Below are 17,069 nucleotides of genomic sequence, written 5' to 3' on the forward strand. Positions count from 1 at the left end.
AGTTAGTGGGGGCTTCCCAGGTGGCACTAGTGGTAAAGAACCCACCTGCCAATGCAGGAGACATAAGAGATCTGGGTTTGATCTCTAGGTTGGGAAGATCCCCTGGAGGAGCGCATGGCAACTCACTCCAGTATTCTTGCCTGGAGAATCTCTTGAACAGAGGAACATGGCCGGCTACAGTCCATAGGGTCGCATGGAGTCGGATATGACTGAAGCGACTTAGCATGCAGGCACAGTATGTTAGTGTGGGTGTAGCATCATAAAGTAAAAAAGCAAAATTTGAAATTAGGGCTGCTCCCTGTTTTAGTTCAGTTATTTCTAGCAGAACACTGGGCTTTGGAACGAAGTTGGGGGCAGGTTTGGAGCATTTGAGTTGATGCATTCATCATTTAAGCCAACCTTTATTGAGTACTTTTTGTATTCCAAGTGCCACATCAGGTGCTGGGGCTCAAGAGAAGTAAGATTGTTTCCTACTTTCAACTAGCTCTCAGCTGGACTAGTCCTTCAGGGAAATTTAATTTCATCGTAGGACCTCCATGCTGTAGACTTCAGAGGAAGTGTTTTTATTTGGGGTAGACCTCCAGCAAAAAAGCCCGTTTTTCAAAACGGGCTATCTGTTAGAATAGCCTGCTGTGCTATGCTCAGTCATGTGTGACTCTTTGCAACCCCATGGACTGTAGCCTGCCAGGCTCCTCTGTCGATGTGATTTCCCAGGCAGGCATTCTGGAATGGGTTGCCATTTCCTCCTCCAGGGAATTTTTCCCACCCAGGAATCAAACCCGTGTCTCCTGCATTGGCAGGAGGATTCTTTACCACTGAGTCACAAGAGAAGCCCATTCAGGTTCTACTGTATGCCAGTTAAATCAGAATGTCTTGGGTAGGGGCCCAGGTGAACGTAATGTGTAGCATCTCTCAACTAATTGCAGCTTGAATTATGGAGAGGGCCCGGCAGGTGAGAGACACAGCTCGTGGCTGACAAGTCCCAGGCCCCTGTGCTGAAGGGAAGCCCCTGCTCAGAAGCCCTTTCTGACAGAACTTGCTTTTCTCCTTTTATGCCCAGTTCCCCTCCACAGTGTTCTCTGGACTCGCAGTAGCTCGTAGTTACCTCCTAGTTCCAAGGAATAGCCAGGAGAGCCCAGGCAGGTGGGGAGAGGCAGTGATGGGGTAGTATGCTCACAGGTGTGGCCTCTAAGGGCACCTCCTGGGCAACTCTTAACGTGATGGGATTGTCTTCCATGATAGAATCCATTTAGGGCCTGTTTCCTGCCATCTTGATAATGAGGAACAAGTTAAAATTATTCTCAGATTATCTTCCTCCCAGGGAAACAAATTGTCAGGTTTTGAGTATGTGATTCCAAGGGATCTGCTCTCAAAGTTATTTGTGACTTTTATTTTGCTAAATACAAAGGGAAAGATGGAGAGGCAGGCTGGAACGCTGGCTGTAATCTCCTCGGTCCCCAGAGATGTCCCCTGAGGTCTGGGTGATAACCCGACTCCTGTTGTTCTCCTTTAGTCCTAGAGATGGTCACTGGACCCAGAACAGAAGGTCAAGTGTAGCTTTTGCACAGATGTGAAGAATGATTATGCCTCTGAGAGAGGAGCACTGAGGGTTTAGCCTGCTGGCTTGTCTGGCTGGGCTCAGGGCGGGCAAGGTGTGCAGGGAGCCCACTCCAGCTGCTCTGTCTTGGTGCAGCCTAGACCCGCCGGGGCAACCACACTTCTTTTTCAACCTGAGGACCCATGCAAATCATCCTTTTCTGATTTTAGAAGGGGAACAACATATATAAAGCTTCTTGTAAAAATGATCCTGTTCAGAATACTGCGTTTTCTCAGAATTAATGGTATAGGTAATCAATCCATTCAACAAGAATTTAATGGGATGGCTCTCTCATTCACGCATCTGTTGCACCAACACCCACGAAATTTCCTGTAGGTACAGGCTCTGTGCTGGGTGCTCGGGGGACACAGATAGAAACATGTTCCCTGCTTTCTGGAAACAGATGTCTGATGGGTGAGGCAGATGCAGAAGCAGCTATCCAAAGGCACGATGGCACTGTACTTCTTCTATTGCAGGCGTGTACTACATACCTGGTGGGGACCCCAGAGGAAGGGGCGATCAGCTGCGGGGAGGGCGGGTAGGGAAGGCTCTGCTGGAGAGGGGATGCTTCAGCTTGGCCTGTAAGAATCAGTGGGATTCCATCAAGACAAACAGCAGAAACACAGGCGCGTCCATGGGGGGATCTTACCTGAGTTTCAGGACTGAGGGGAGAGTTGGAGAGGAAACCAGGATGCGAAGAGTGTTGTGAGCCACGCTGTGGGGTGTGGGGATTGTCAACAGGGCCTCTGGAATGTTCTCAGGCACATTTGTGCACACCTTGTTTTAGAAAGTCAGGCGTACATTGTGGAGGAGAGATTCAGAAGTAGATTAAAGTAACGGGAGGCTGGTAGAAGGGAGAGGGACTGAATAAGACAAGAGGGGGCAGTGGGAGAACTGAGACAAAGGTGAAGGGTGACCCCGAGACAGTGATGGGCGGTCTGTGGGCTCGGGGGGAAGGGAGGGGCTGGGAGGAGTTCAGGGCCTATGGCTTTTACGAAAAGATGGGCAGTGGTGCCATTAGCTAAGATAGCCTCTCCTCACTCCTTTTAAAATCTGCTTCCAGCCCTGGCTGCATGTTAGAGTCCTTAGAATCATTAGAGTTATAATATTTAAAATAGCACATATAGGCCTCATCCCCACCAAGCAGACTCCAGGCCTGAAGCCCAGGTATTGGTGCTTGTGAGAGGCTCTTCCACACTGCTGGCCTGGTAGCTCTCCTGGGAGAACTGTCCTGGCCTCCTAGGCATCAGTCCTCCCTGCTCTCTGCATCCTGTGTCTTCTAGAGCTCCCTTACTACCCTCCCATCTGCATTTACCAGCAGTTGTGCTCACTGAGGACAATTAGAAGAATGCATTCCCAGAGAGGCTCTCTGGACTTGGTCCTGGCCTTTGGGAATTCTTGTAGAGGACTGTCCTAGCACGAGGCTCATGCAGATAGATGTTTTACCAGCATTCCAGCCAACTACATAGTGAGAACTCACTGACCAAATAAATCCCTTGGGATGAAAGCTGCTTCATTCAGATCAGGCCTGTGCACCAAGAGGAGGCCCATTGAGAAGGCAGTGAAGCTGTGACCAGTGGAGTCTGGGGGAAGGGGGGGCTCTGAGCCAGGCTGGGTCTGGACACTTCTGGGGTCACGTGGACTTGTCACGGAGGCTTCTCCACCACAGGGGTGATAGGGGTGGTAATGCAAAGATTAAGAGGCTTCCTGCCACTTTTTTCTTGAGAAGCATAGAAAGAGTAAGGCTAGAGTAGAGAGGAAGGCTTTATCCTGAGGCAGTGCTTCTCAAGTGTTGGCGTGCACATGAATCGCCTTGTTAGAACGTGGACTCTGATTTGGCAGGTGGGGCTCCCCATACTGTGTCTCCCACACATGCTCCAGCGATGCCAAGTCCGCTGGCCATGGGCCTCATGCAGAGGAGCAAGGACTTAGAATGCATCTTGATGTTTCTATACGACTTTAAAAATCACTTGGGTATTTAGAGAAGAGAGGATTTTAAAAGAAGTTCTTTAAAACGTTACCCTTTCAAGCTAGCTTCTGAAAAACCTACACTGTTAGGGAAAAAAAATTTAGAAAAATGGAAACTAAAAAGACTATATGAATTACTTGTACTCATTAAAAACAAATTAAAAAAAAAAATGCCCCTTTCTTGGGGATTTGTGAGATCAGTATTGACTTTTCCTGTTGGTGAAATCACTCGTGATTTTAGGGGAGGTGGGATGTTGGCTCCTTAAATGTCTTTTCTGCCATCATGCCAGTGCTTAATATACCTTTAACAGTGAGTGAGCCTTTCATTTTAAACAAAGGTTGGCCCCAGATAGTTCATTCAGGCTAAGGTGTAAATGACAACAGAGGACTTTTCTTGAGCACAGATTTTGCTGGGGGTGGGAAAGACAAAGAGGAGGAGGAGAAGGCGGTGGATAAAGAGGGGGAGGGAGAGAGAGGAAAACGGAGAAAGGAGGGGGAGAGAATGAAGACAGGAAAACCTTGTTAGCCATAGAGGGTGCATATGGCAGCATAGGATTAGAGAGAGAGGTGAGAATGACGGAGGGTCACTTAACATACGTCTATCTCCACTCTCCTGGTTTTACCAATTTTAAAATATATCCTGCTATTACTTTTTTCTTTGCTGTCTCTTCAGTACATTGGTTTTTCTCTCCTCCTCCACTGGTGTCACCCTCCTACCATTCATTCCCTCCAACTCTCACCAATTCCGTTTCAGATGTAAAATATTTTGGTTCAAGAAGGACTGGATATCTACTAGACCTGAACAGATTTTGTGATTTGTATGCATAGTCCTTAGAAAGCGGTGAGACTGATTACCAAAGCCTGAGAGTGCCCCCTGGTGGTCAGTACTGAGATAAAGAACATGATTTTCCTCTATTAGTTATTCTTTTGTAAATTCCACAAATAGCCTTTCAGCTCCAAATGTGCCAGACTTGCGCTAAGGATAGACATGATACTTTTCTTTATGGATATCAAAGTTCAAAGGGAGTGTGAGTTACTAAACATTGTAGAGTATTTAGAGTTTTAAAAGCCAAGAAAAAATATGTCAGAAAAATGTTATCTTTAAACCTTCTTCTTCTTCTTCTTTTTTTTTTTTTTAGAAAAGTGGATAGAAAGGTTTTTTTCCTAAACCTATTTTTGGACTACTAGGTCTTAAAGTTGGGTTATTTTCATTGCAAAATTCCGAAAGAATTTTTCTTTAAAATGTATCAAATTAGATAATCTTTAGTATTATTTTCAGCTCTAAAAGTGTAGAATTCACAGTCCTTTCATTAGCAGAATTACAGTCATTAAATGATAATATTGAATTTATAATCAAAGAGCACTTTGCACTTCTTTCAGTACAACTCTCAAGAGGGTAAAGAATCCTCCTGCAATGCAGAGACCTGGTTTCGATCCCTGGGTTGGGAAGATCCCCTGGAGGAGGGCATGGCAGCCCACTCCAGTATTCTTGCCTGGAGAATCCCTATGGACAGAGGAGCCTGGCAGGCTAAAGTCCGTGGGGTCTCAAAGAGTTGGACATGACTGAGTAACTAAGTGCATGGTACGGCTCTACAGCTGTGTGTGCCAGCTGGCTTCTTTAGTCCTCACAGCAATCCCATACGGTTCATACTGTTACCATCATCACACCCATTTTCAGATGGGGAAACTGAGGCTCGCAGCGATCAAATAACTTGCGAAGGGTCTCACACATCTTTCAAGTAGCAGAGCTGGGATCTGATCGTGGGCATCCTGAGTCAGTGCTTATGTGCTTAACCACCATGCCATAAAGGACTCAAGAGTGCCTGAATTAAGTTTAAATAAACTTACTGTATCCTGTAGACAGAAGGCTAGAAAAGCTAATGGATTGTGGAATCTCCCCTGGGTGTGTGTGTGTGTGTGTTAATAAAGTTATCACTTGACTACAGTGATCTGGATAGTGTAAGGCAACTCTGGGGCCGCTGTTGTCTTGCCCTACGAGTGGTGGAGACGCTAATCAGCATCTGTTGATGGGTGACTTCTCAAGGGCTTTTATAGCCTTACAATTCTATTAGTCTCTCTATAAGAAGCAGTTGTAAGGCATGAAAGGCAATTTATCTTTTAAGAATTAAGTGAAATCCTTTAAATTCTTGTTTTTGTGCCTAAAGCTATCTTTTGATAGAAATGTTCTTTCTTGCGTCATGTCAGTGGTACAGTAATTTAATCTGGCTTTTGAAATTATTGTTATCTCTTGCATAAGTAAAGGTAGCTACAAGGAATATGTAGATGGAATATGCCAATGCAGGAGACGTAAGAAATGAGGGTTCGGTCCCTGGGTTGGGAAGATCCCCTGGAGGAGGAAATGGGAATGCACTCCAGTATGCTTGCCTGGAGAACCTCATGGACAGAGGAGCCTGGTGGGCTGCTGTCCATAGGGTCACACAGAGTCAGACATGACTAGAGCGACTTAGCACACGCAGCTACATGGAATATGCAGGCACTGTGGACTGGTGGAACAGAATCATGGAACATTCATAGAGTTACTGCAGTGATTACATTGAAAATATTTTTAACTTCGCTGTAACATACATACATAAACACACAGTATATAACCCCTCTTAAAAGTTTTTGTGTATATCTGATATCCTAAGGTCTGGCAGAGAGTCTGGTTTGGTATAGAGTTAGATGCTCAATACATGGCAAAGCAAACTAAGTGAAGAAAAAAATCGTGGAAACATTGAAAGTCAGTATGCCCATCTCCACACTGTACATTTGTTCCAGTCAAAGCTTTGAGGAGGGTAAGTGGGAATTAATGTACTCAAAAATAATGTCCCACTAAAAAAAAGAATCCTTGGCTTAGAATCTTTTCTGAAATGCAAGAAAAAATTCACTAAGTTGAACTTTAAAAAAACCATAATTCTTTATAAAGTGACCTAATTTACTCTGAAATTTTCCTTTGCATTATCAATAAATAGAATGGTAAGAAAATGAAAAAATTAAGAATTATTATCTTAGTCTACTTAACAGAAAGTTTTCTTTTTAAATATGTGCATTGTAGCCCAACAATGATGCTTAATTTAAATATTACTCATCTTTTAATTTAAAAAACTTAGCATGCTTATGTTATTCTATTATTCTGAATTAGAATCACTCAATAGAAGGCACTCACATATGTTCGGTTCAGTCGCTTAGTCGTGTCCAACTCTTTGTGACCCCATGAATTGCAGCATGCCAGGCCTCCCTGTCCATCACTAACTCTCAGAGTCCACCCAAACTCATGTCCATTGAGTCAGTGATGCCATCCAACCATCTCATCCTCTGTCGTCCCCTTCTCCTCCTGCCCTCAATCTTTCCCAGCATCAGGGTCTTTTCAAATGAGTCAGCTCTTTGCATCAGGTAGCCAAAGTTGGAGTTTCAGCTTCAACATCAGTCCTTCCAATGAACACCCAGGACTGATCTCCTTTAGGATGGACTGGTTGGATCTCCTTGCAGTCTAAGGGACTCTCAAGAGTCTTCTCGAACACCACAGTTCAAAAGCATCAATTCTTTGGCGCTCAGCTTTCTTCACAGTCCAACTCTCAAATCCATACATGACTACTGGAAAAACCATAACCTTGACTAGACGGACCTTTGTTGACAAAGTAATGTCTCTGCTTTTCAATATGCCATCTAGGTTGGTCATAACTTTCCTTCTAAGGAGCAAGCGTCTTTTAAGTTCATGGCTGCAGTCACTATCTGCAGTGATTTTAGAGCCCCCCAAAATAAAGTCAGTCATTGTTTCCACTGTTTCCCCATCTATTTGCTATGAAGTGATGGGACCAGATGCCATGATCTTAGTTTTCTGAATGTTGAGCTTTAAGCCAACTTTTTCACTCTCCTCTTTCACTTTCATCAAGAGGCTCTTTAGTTCTTCTTCGCTTTCTGCCATAAGGGTGGTGTCATCTGCATATCTGAGGTTATTGATATTTCTCCCGGCAATCTTGATTCCAGCTTGTGCTTCGTCCAGCCCAGCGTTTCTCATGATGTACTCTGCATGTAAGTTAAATAAGCAGGGTGACAATATACAGCCTTGACATACTCCTTTTCCTATTTGGAACTAGTCTGTTGGTTCCATGTCCAGTTCTAACTGTTGCTTCCTGACCTGCATATAGGTTTCTCAAGAGGCAGGTCAGCTGGTCTGGTATTCCCATCTCTTTCAGAATTTTCCAGTTTATTGTGATCCACACAGTCAAAGGCTTTGACGTAGTCAATAAAGCAGAAATAGATGTTTTTCTGGAACTCTCTTGCTTTTTTGATGATCCAGCAGATGTTGGCAATTTGATCTCTGGTTCCTGTGCCTTTTCTAAAACCAGCTTGAACATCTGGAAGTTCACGGTTCACATATCGTTGAAGCCTGGCTTGGAGAATTTTAAGCATTACCTTACTAGCATGTGAGATGAGTGCAATTGTGTGGTAGTTTGAGCATTCTTTGGCATTGCCTTTCTTTGGGATTGGAATGAAAACTGACCTTTTCCAGTCCTGTGGCCACTGCTGAGTTTTCCAAATTTGCTGGCATATTGAGTGCAGCACTTTCACAGCATCATCTTTCAGGATTTGAAAGCGCTCAACTGGAATTCCATCACCTCCACTAGCTTTGTTCGTAGTGATGCTTCCTAAGGCCCACTTGACTTCACATTCCAGGATGTCTATCTCTAGGTGAGAGATCACACCATCGTGAATATCTGGGTCATGAAGATATTTTTTTGTACGTATGAACTTGATATAACTCTGAATTTTTTGTCACTGTTGTTGGTCATTGTTTTATTTGAATAATTAAATGAAATATTTAACTTTCTTTTTGAAAGAAGAAACAGCCTACTTCTACTTGAAAATATTTTGGGAGTTAACATATGTAACTATATAATGATAAATTGCACTTACTTTAAAGCTAGTACTTTAAAAAATGCAGTTAGATTCCCCCCTCCCCAATTAGTGCAAGATTGTGAATTTTGAAGATATGTAATTCAATGGAATTCACAGCCAGAGTGCTAATGGAAATGTTTATTAAAGAGAGAGATGCGTGCCTTTTACACTCATGAGAAATGTGCACTGCCCATTGAAATGCTTTGACTGACCTTTTGATTTTTTTTCTTCAAGGTCCTGATCATCCCCATTGTTTGTCTTACAAACTAGAACTTGGATCAGACCAAGAAATTCCCTCCGATTGGTATCCATTTGCTACTATTCAGTTTGGGATCCTTGATACCACTGCTTCAAGGACAGAGGTCAGGTCTCTGGGGGTGGAGAGTGATGTCCAGCCTCAAAAACACATTCATCATCGGGCTTGCTACAACATCCAGGTACATCCCAAAGCCCTTGGGGTTAGGATTGGACTTTTGAAGCTGTGACCTGATTTGGCTTTAGATTCTTGTTTGCCCTCTTAAGTAACTTCCTGTGTATGTATGTATTAGACCTAGAAAAGAGCCCAGTTGTGGAAACTTGATGGTCACCAGTGAGCCTAGTTCTTCCCCTCAGTTCTAGAGAACATTAGGAACCTGAGGACAGTGCCATGTACTTAACTCAGATCTCAATGAAAAACAGGGCATTAAAAATAAGTTTACATTTCAGAAGCATATTTGTAATAAAGGTTTTATCAGAATAACATTTCCCAAGATGTGTTCTATGGGACATATGTCCCATATAATGATCTAAGAAAAAAATAAGTTGGGGAATGCTATCCACTTAATGTTGAACAAGGAAGTCCTGCAGTAAAGAAACTTACTAAACTTAGCTCAGTCTCTCCCTACTTGCCAATTATGGAGTCTTGTCTCCTGTAAAACACCTATCAGTATCTTCTGTAATAGTATTTTGTGGTGCACTGTTTGGGGAAATGCTGAGTTACTGTGTCACCACAATTTTAAATGTTCACCATCAGCTCATCTGCATTCTTAAGCCGGTTGAATTAGAGAGTGATGTACACTTGCACTTGTTCCTAAGCTTGCTTTTCCTTCTCAGCTTCAAAGTTAGTAGTTACAGAAATAACCTCTGTCACACATTTCCCATAGTATCTTGAAATGGTGTGATTATATGATATCATTAGCACCAACTAGCGGTTCTATAATATAGTAATCTAAGTCTGAAATTTTCTTTATTTTGGACTGTCTGTTCAGAAGCCTGTATGTTCGGGTCCAGTAATGTTTTCTGTATTGGTAAAACCAATGATGAGTGGGTGCTATTCTGTGCGTCCCTTCAAAACCGAAGGACTGATTCGGCAGCTGGGAATTGCCCTGGATGATGCAATATGCCACTCTCCAGGTCACATCTCCTTCCTGGGGCAGCCTGTGTCCAATGACTGGTGGATCAGGGGTCTAAATGCCCTTCTGCCTCAAGTTTCAATAACCCTGCAGGGCCATCCTAGCTTCATCCCTCTCTGGGGATTGGCTAAAACCTTTACTGTGACTGCTTTGTAGGCTAACCTCTCTCCCTTCCTGTTCTGCCCCTTTCCCTCCCCTCACCTCCCTCCCCTCCTTCTCCCTTTCTCTCCCCTCCCCTTTCTGTGTCAGTCAGGTGTTGACCCCAGGAGCTCTCCACAGTAAACTTTCTGCACCCCAGTCTCCATCTCAGCATCTGCTTCTTAGGGAAGCTGACCTGTAACACTAGGCATCTAAGTGTTACGTGTGACTGAAATGTGTGTCGAGTGCACATGGAGACTTCATACCATCTGCCGTTCCTGGGATGCGCCAATTTCACATAGTTTGTAGAGGACCACTCAGAGTTATATACCAAAGTCTCTTTAGCTTTAATGGCAGTCGGTTTCAAAATGTTATCTTCCATTTAACAAGTATTTATTGAGCAGTTTCAAAGTGCCATCTGCTGCTGTAGATGCTGAGACACAAAGGTGAAGTCCCTGTCCTCGTAAAGCCTACCTTCTAGTGACAGAACAAAAAGTAATCAGTCAAAAAGTACCATAATTTGAAGTATGGACAAACTCTAAGAAGAGAATAAAAGAAGGTCACAGGATAGAGAGGGATAGAGGGCTTCCTCATCTAGAGTGGTCCCGGAGGGACTCTGTGAGGAGATAACGTTTGAAAGGGTGAGATGACAGAGGTGAGGGACAGGTGGATGGTTTGGCCCAGATGGGTTACTATTGTAAACTAGTTTGTTTTAGTTAGAGGGATGATTTTGGGTGTACTCTGAAGCTCAGGGAGGCCCGAAGCTGGATGTATGATACTTGGGGGATATAATTGATCACATGTCTAGCTAGATTTGTAAATGTCTTATCAGTATGTGTATTCTGTGTACACCTGTGTTTGAGAAGAACCTTTGTCCTCTTCAAGATTTGACCCTAGAGGGAAGGATTTAGGAGACTTGTCCAGAAGGAGAGCACTGTGCCTCACTTGGGAACGGGCATGGCAGGGTGGAGGGGCTGTGTTTGTGTGCAGAGGATGAGGTAGCTACAGTGCTTGCTGGTTTACAAAACAGAACTGAAGTGTTATGCCGTGTTGCATTCATTAATGCTTCCTCCTGTTTTGCTTTTGCGCAACAGGTTGAAATAGAAAAGAAGTGGATTAAAATCGATGGAGAAGACCCGGATAAAGCTGGTGACTGTGTAACTCAGTAGGAGTAGCAGGAGTCAGTGATGATGACCCACTTTGCAAATACATAATTGACAGAAGCCACACCAAGTCCTCTACTGCTGTGCAGTGGGAATGACAGACCCACTGGCCGTGTTTAGGGGAGTTTAGACCTGCAAGCGAACCAGCTATCCTTTATGCTTTTGATATGTTTGTGCCCCAGGGGTTTGATCTAAAATGTGTCTTGAATTTTTGTGATGTTTTTATTTCCTAGTAGAACTCAAAGGCACTCTTCTCCAGTGTGTGACCTCACAGCCACTGGCCAAAGCATTTTTGATTACTTGGGGGCTGATTGTTTTCCACTCTGGGTTGATGCCATGTTTATTATCCTCCAGCCCCATCTCTTCTTATTAAGTTAGCACCTGTGCTAGAGGAGAAGGCAGTTGAAGGAGACATAAACCAAAGTACTTAATTTTCCCTCTTGCTCTTCTCTGAAACGTGGCTATTGTAGAATGATGTGGAAACCACAGGCTAAAATGGAGATGTGGAACTCTCTCTGATTCTGAATTATTTATCTTCCTGTCTTGTTATCACATTGGTGAGTAATCATCAGCTGTATTTGGTACCTCTCTTTCCCCCGTGGTATTATTATTTTCAAAATGTATTTGTGTGCTGATATGTGCGGCAAAGACACTAGTTCTGTTACTATGCATATTTTAGTACAAGTCACTGAGACATACTGCCTTTTGCTTGGAGAGATTCCTTTCAGAATGAAATCCTAGTATGGACACTAGTTAAAATATTAATGTATGTTAAAAATGAATTTTCATAGTCCATGAATATTGCTTCTCAAAAGTGTAGACTCTAAGAATGTATTTTGATAAAGTATTATTTGTAATTAACACAAGCCCCTCTTAAGTAGAAGTCTGAATCATGATTATTTTGTGCTAGTCCTGCTAACATGCTATTTATGCTAATTCTGCTTAATTTAGAGTGATTTTCTTTAAAAGATGAGCAAAGTGAAAGATACTAGATTATTTTGTCTACATTTCTAACAAGTGATATTTCTATTTTTCAAAGTCAGATAAATGTTTGTTTGTTTTTTAATGAAAAAAGTCAATGGCATTAGCAATTATAATTCTGTTTATAACTTCCTTTAAGTGTTTACAGTGAAAAGTCAGACTTTTAAATTTAGGAAATCTATGTTCTAGATATTTTTTTAGTACGAAAAACATGGAAAAAAACATGATATTAATACACCTTCAATTTATGTTGATCCTTAAATATGATTAGGAGATATTTTTCTCTATTTACCGGATTTGTTTTGAGTCAAAACTGATATGACAGTATTCTTCCAAACAACATTATCTGTTGGCCCTCATACATTTTATTTAATGTTATATTACATTCATTTTAATCTGTTCAAAATGCAAATTAAAACAAACATTTATGATGGTTTGTATCAATCAGCAGATTTACTGCTTTTCATTATTTTACTGTAAAGGCAAAGAATGCAAAAGTTGACTGTTAAAATGAATTGGTATTGCTCTTTTTAACTTCACTTGATGTGTTGCTCATAATATCACATGCTTGAGACTCGCTATAGATATATACGAGAGCAAATCTGTGTGTGCATCATATAAAAAAAATTCTACCATCCTGACTCACCTGGTGTGGCACATTCTGGAATGACTTCAATCTGCTCAGAGCAAATATGGAGGCAGGCTGAACTTGGTGCTGCTCCATGGTCCCAGGGACGGTAACTGAGTTAATTACTGCCGGTCCTTTCAGATCTGTTTTATGGCATCCTGCCCATAAAGAACTCAGAGTCTTATTCGGATGAACTTAATGAATATTTACACCTCAAAGTAATTTCAGCATAGGGTCCAATTAATCACCCCTCAGGCTTTCCAGGTTGCCAGCATGTGCCGGCACCTCACTGCTGGAGTCATTTATTCACCAGCCCTCCAGCCTTCAGACGCATCTCAAGATTCAGTACTGAAAATAATAACAAAAAGCTGACTGAAGCCCAAGTTGAGTTTTTGTGGCAATGCAAAGGGTGATGGTAGGAACAGCAGGGTTCTGCAGCATAATTGTTCATTTGCACATCTATTAGGGTCCTTAAATATTCATTACTTAGCATTAAATTAACATTCTTTGTTGGGTGGAGAGAATTTTTAATACAGTTCTTCTGACCTGAGCTGTGGCAGAAGGTCAAATGTGATCTTGGTGCTCTAAGTGAAAAATCAGGTAGAGTCCACTTAGACTTACAAATTAAAAAGTAGAATCTCCTTTTCCAGAAAGTAAATGATGATCTTCAAAACAACAATGACAAAAACTCCTTCTTTTAAGGTCAGGAAGGGAGGAAGGAAGTGAATGAAGGAGGAACTACTCCTTACTAGCATTTTAATTTAGGTAATTTATTTAGATCAATGCTTTATGAGCTTGACCCATTAGGGGTCTTTTGTATAATTGACTGAATGGCAGACTTCCAAGCAGTTGGCCAGTTTGGGATGGGTTGCTCTGCTCTAATTGGTCTGGTCTAGTTGCCTTACCAGTCAAAGGATCGTATTAACTCTGTAAATGAATTCCATGGCTTGATGGTTACCTGATCAGTTGTACAAATCTGAATTTAAGGACATTTCCTTTTTTTTTAATGGGACTAGAAATAGTTTATCCATTTAAAAAGAATGGAAAAAAAAAAAGCCCTCCTTAACATAAATAAAGGCTGGCATTTTGACCTGATTTCTGTGTTAGGTAATTGTAGGGTTTTAGTTCCCTTCATTCTGGGTTTGTGTTTTGATATAGACCTTTTTCTCTTATAAATTCGGTCAGGAGGCCTTCCTTAATAATGACTAAGTATTATTATATCTTACTCAAAATATGATTTTATGTCGTCAATACAAATATAAAACATATTGAGCCTTAATAATCATGTAACAAAGTATTTTGTAGATTGCATATTGATTTTTTAAAAATTAAAGATGTATTTCAAATGATTCTTGATATGCAATGGACTTATATCTTCTTTTGCAAGGTCTGGGGCTGTTTTTTTAAGGTATGAAATCCATTTCAATAACCTTAAACAATTGACTCTGTCAGACAAATGCATGCTTACATGTGTATATGCTCAGTTGTATATAACTCTTTGCTACCTCGTGGACTGTAGCCTGCCAGGCTTCTCTGTCCACGGGATTCTCCAGGCAGGAATACTGGAGTGGGTTGCCACTTCCTTCTTCAAGGGATCTTTCCGACCTAGCGATTGAACCCATATCTCCTTTCCTGCATTGGGAGGTGAATTCTTTACTGCTGAGCCACCTGGGAAGCCCCCAGACAAATGTATACTGCTTCACTATTAAGGAGTTAGTGTACATGGTGTTTTGACACATCCTGGAAAATATCACCATCAAAGTACAATTTGTGATGTTAAAGAATTATTTTTGAAAGAGGATATAATCATTATCTCATGAAGAAATGATATGAGTGTGTGCCCAAGTTTTACTGTTAAGATGTTTGTTACAAGTGGTTCTAAGAAAAATTCAAAAGAGCAGAGACATGTACAGGAAATAAGGAATTCTGAAATGAATTTACAAACTGATGCAGAATGGATTGGTCCATAGGGCAATATTAGTAATAATTTCCTCTACCCCCACACAGTTAATTTATATGTTATTATCAGTTTTCTAAAACTTACCGAGTTGGGAAATAACTCAAGGACGATAGAATCTGTTGATAATTTGGATAAATGAACTAGTTAAGACACTTTACAAAGTCTTTCACAATTTTTCCCAATAACTGGACGAACTTTGTCCACAGGAGAATTCTAAGCAATTTTCAAACTTTGGCAACTAGTATTAGAAAAATGATGTGCTTTCAAAGTGATTTTTTTAAGTTTAGAAAACTACTTTTATCCAATTGTACAGAATCTATTTCAGGTAAGTTGTATGTTTATGGAGTATTAAAGATACAAAGATAAATCAGTTCTAATGAAAACCAACCTAAGAAACTCTCCACCTGCTCTTTGTATGAGCAAGCTGCCTGTGTTGAAATTAAATTTTTATCTAGCCATTGCAGTTAAATTTCAAAATTGCATCAGGAAATAAACCATCGTAGAGGCTGGATCATTGGGAACTGTTTTAGCCACTCCTGGAATTAACAGGGCTTGACTCTTGTTCCACAGGAACAATAAAAAGATTCAGTGACATAAACTGATCATATTTGTAACAGAATTCCTCAGATTCCATCAATCATTTCTTTCCTGTTTTGTTTCAACTCCACCTGGACTCTCCTGCCTTCTCTGCGTAGTTGCATAGTGGTTCCAATGCATTTTCTTGCGTCTGTCCCAGCCCCTCCCCATTCTCAGCAGCTCCTCCACTCCCAAGACCATTTTTTGCCCTTACCTACCCACTCCAGTGTTCTTGCCTGGAGAATCCCAGGGATGGGGGAGCCTGGTGGGCTGCCGTCTGTGGGGTCGCACAGAGTCATGACTGAAGCAACTTGGCAGCAGCAGAGTCCTGAAGGACAGGGCTGGGTGTATTTGATTGAGCCATATGACGCTACAGTATGTAACCTTTCTTGATGGCAATTTCATGGTGCTAAACCTAATTACCTTCATGTTTCCCCAGTTTATATGAAATAAGATTTTTCTTATAATTATGTTAATGAGTTCCTACTTAGAACTGGCATCTAAATATGAATTTGTCAATTTTTAAAGCAAGATAGAATTGGTAGTCAGAAAGCAAAAGGATGAGTTACAAAAAATACCCTGGGTTAAAGCTCCAGGTGATACAGTGCCTTAAAATCATGTCCTGTCTGTAAGGAAAATGGATTAGATGAGTTGCCCCATGTTTTAAAAGATTAAAGTTCATTTCTATGCTACTGCCTAGGGAAGAAGTGCAAATCACAGTTACACTTCAGAGACTGCAGCGTTTCCCTCATCTTCACCACACCTATCTGCTCCAGAAGAGGTGTGAAAACCTCAGGTGGGAGGATAGCACATTTAAATAACACGATTATGTGTGTCGACATTTTCCTGAAAAGCCCATTTTTGTGCTCTAGAATTGCTGTGAATTCTCTGTAATGTAAGTTGTGGTATACTCTTGAAACAGAAGAGGGCACTCTCAGGCAAGCCGCTGCTAGTCAGAATGAGAAACAGTATTTTGATTTGGTGGTGTTTGTATATATTATGATTAATAAAAGATCCTGGGGCCATTTTGTAAAGCATTTCAAAGCATTGTGAATCCAGTGGAGTATGATTAAAATTAATGCAATAGACAAACACTTTAAAGTATTCTTAATGCCTTGTCTAAAAATGCTGTTGAATACAATTTTACACATCCTGAAAATTTAAATACCATATTTATCACTAAACATTTCTCAGTACTAAGGAGACAAAAAAAAAGTCTTCTTTCTTAACACATTTGAAAAAAACTTTTTTAAAATGAGAATTAATAAACTCTAAATCTGCTTACTTTAAAAAAATGTGTAACATATTGTAATGAATCCATCATGTTTGGCTTCTGAGCTTTCAGGTACATGTATCAAGATTGATGTGATCTCTAAAGAGCTCCAGCCCAGAATTGTACTTTCAGGTTCTGAGGGAAGAACAAACAAATATTTGCTTTCAGGAGAATATTCCATGCCACCTCGACTCAAGCCTTTACCCTGTTCAGCCCTCCGAAATTAGGAATGATCATTGTCTTTTCAAGATGGGTTCTGTTTTTCTTTCAGAAATCTTTCTGGGTAGATGATATCATTCCCTTATAAAGCCTGTTGAAACAATGTGTTTCTAAAAGTTGTGGAGCATGAATAGGTCTATGAATGTGGTTAAACACATGAGGCCTTCTTAAACCTGTCTTCCACACCCTGAAGTGCAGAAGGCTTGTTTAAGACATTGGGTGCCTTAAGTGGTGACTTTGAATCGCCTCGAAATGCTGTGTGGCCACGGATCCCAT

The 17,069-nt window shown here is 41.3% G+C and overlaps 1 protein-coding gene across 1 annotated transcript in view; it reads left to right on the forward strand.

Annotated features, from left to right (window-relative positions):
- STON1 (stonin 1) overlaps positions 1–14,119 on the forward strand; it is a 56,210-nt gene extending 42,091 nt beyond the window's left edge. The window contains exons 3-4 of the mRNA XM_027555210.1: positions 8,699–8,901; positions 11,088–14,119. Coding sequence (XP_027411011.1) covers positions 8,699–8,901; positions 11,088–11,162 — 278 coding nt within the window. The 3' untranslated portion in view covers positions 11,163–14,119. The remainder of the gene's footprint in view (positions 1–8,698; positions 8,902–11,087) is intronic.
- Positions 14,120–17,069: the final 2,950 nt, after the last annotated feature.

The sequence above is a fragment of the Bos indicus x Bos taurus genome, chromosome 11, assembly GCF_003369695.1.
Source record: "Bos indicus x Bos taurus breed Angus x Brahman F1 hybrid chromosome 11, Bos_hybrid_MaternalHap_v2.0, whole genome shotgun sequence".
In the NCBI taxonomy this organism is placed as follows: Eukaryota; Metazoa; Chordata; class Mammalia; order Artiodactyla; family Bovidae; genus Bos; species Bos indicus x Bos taurus.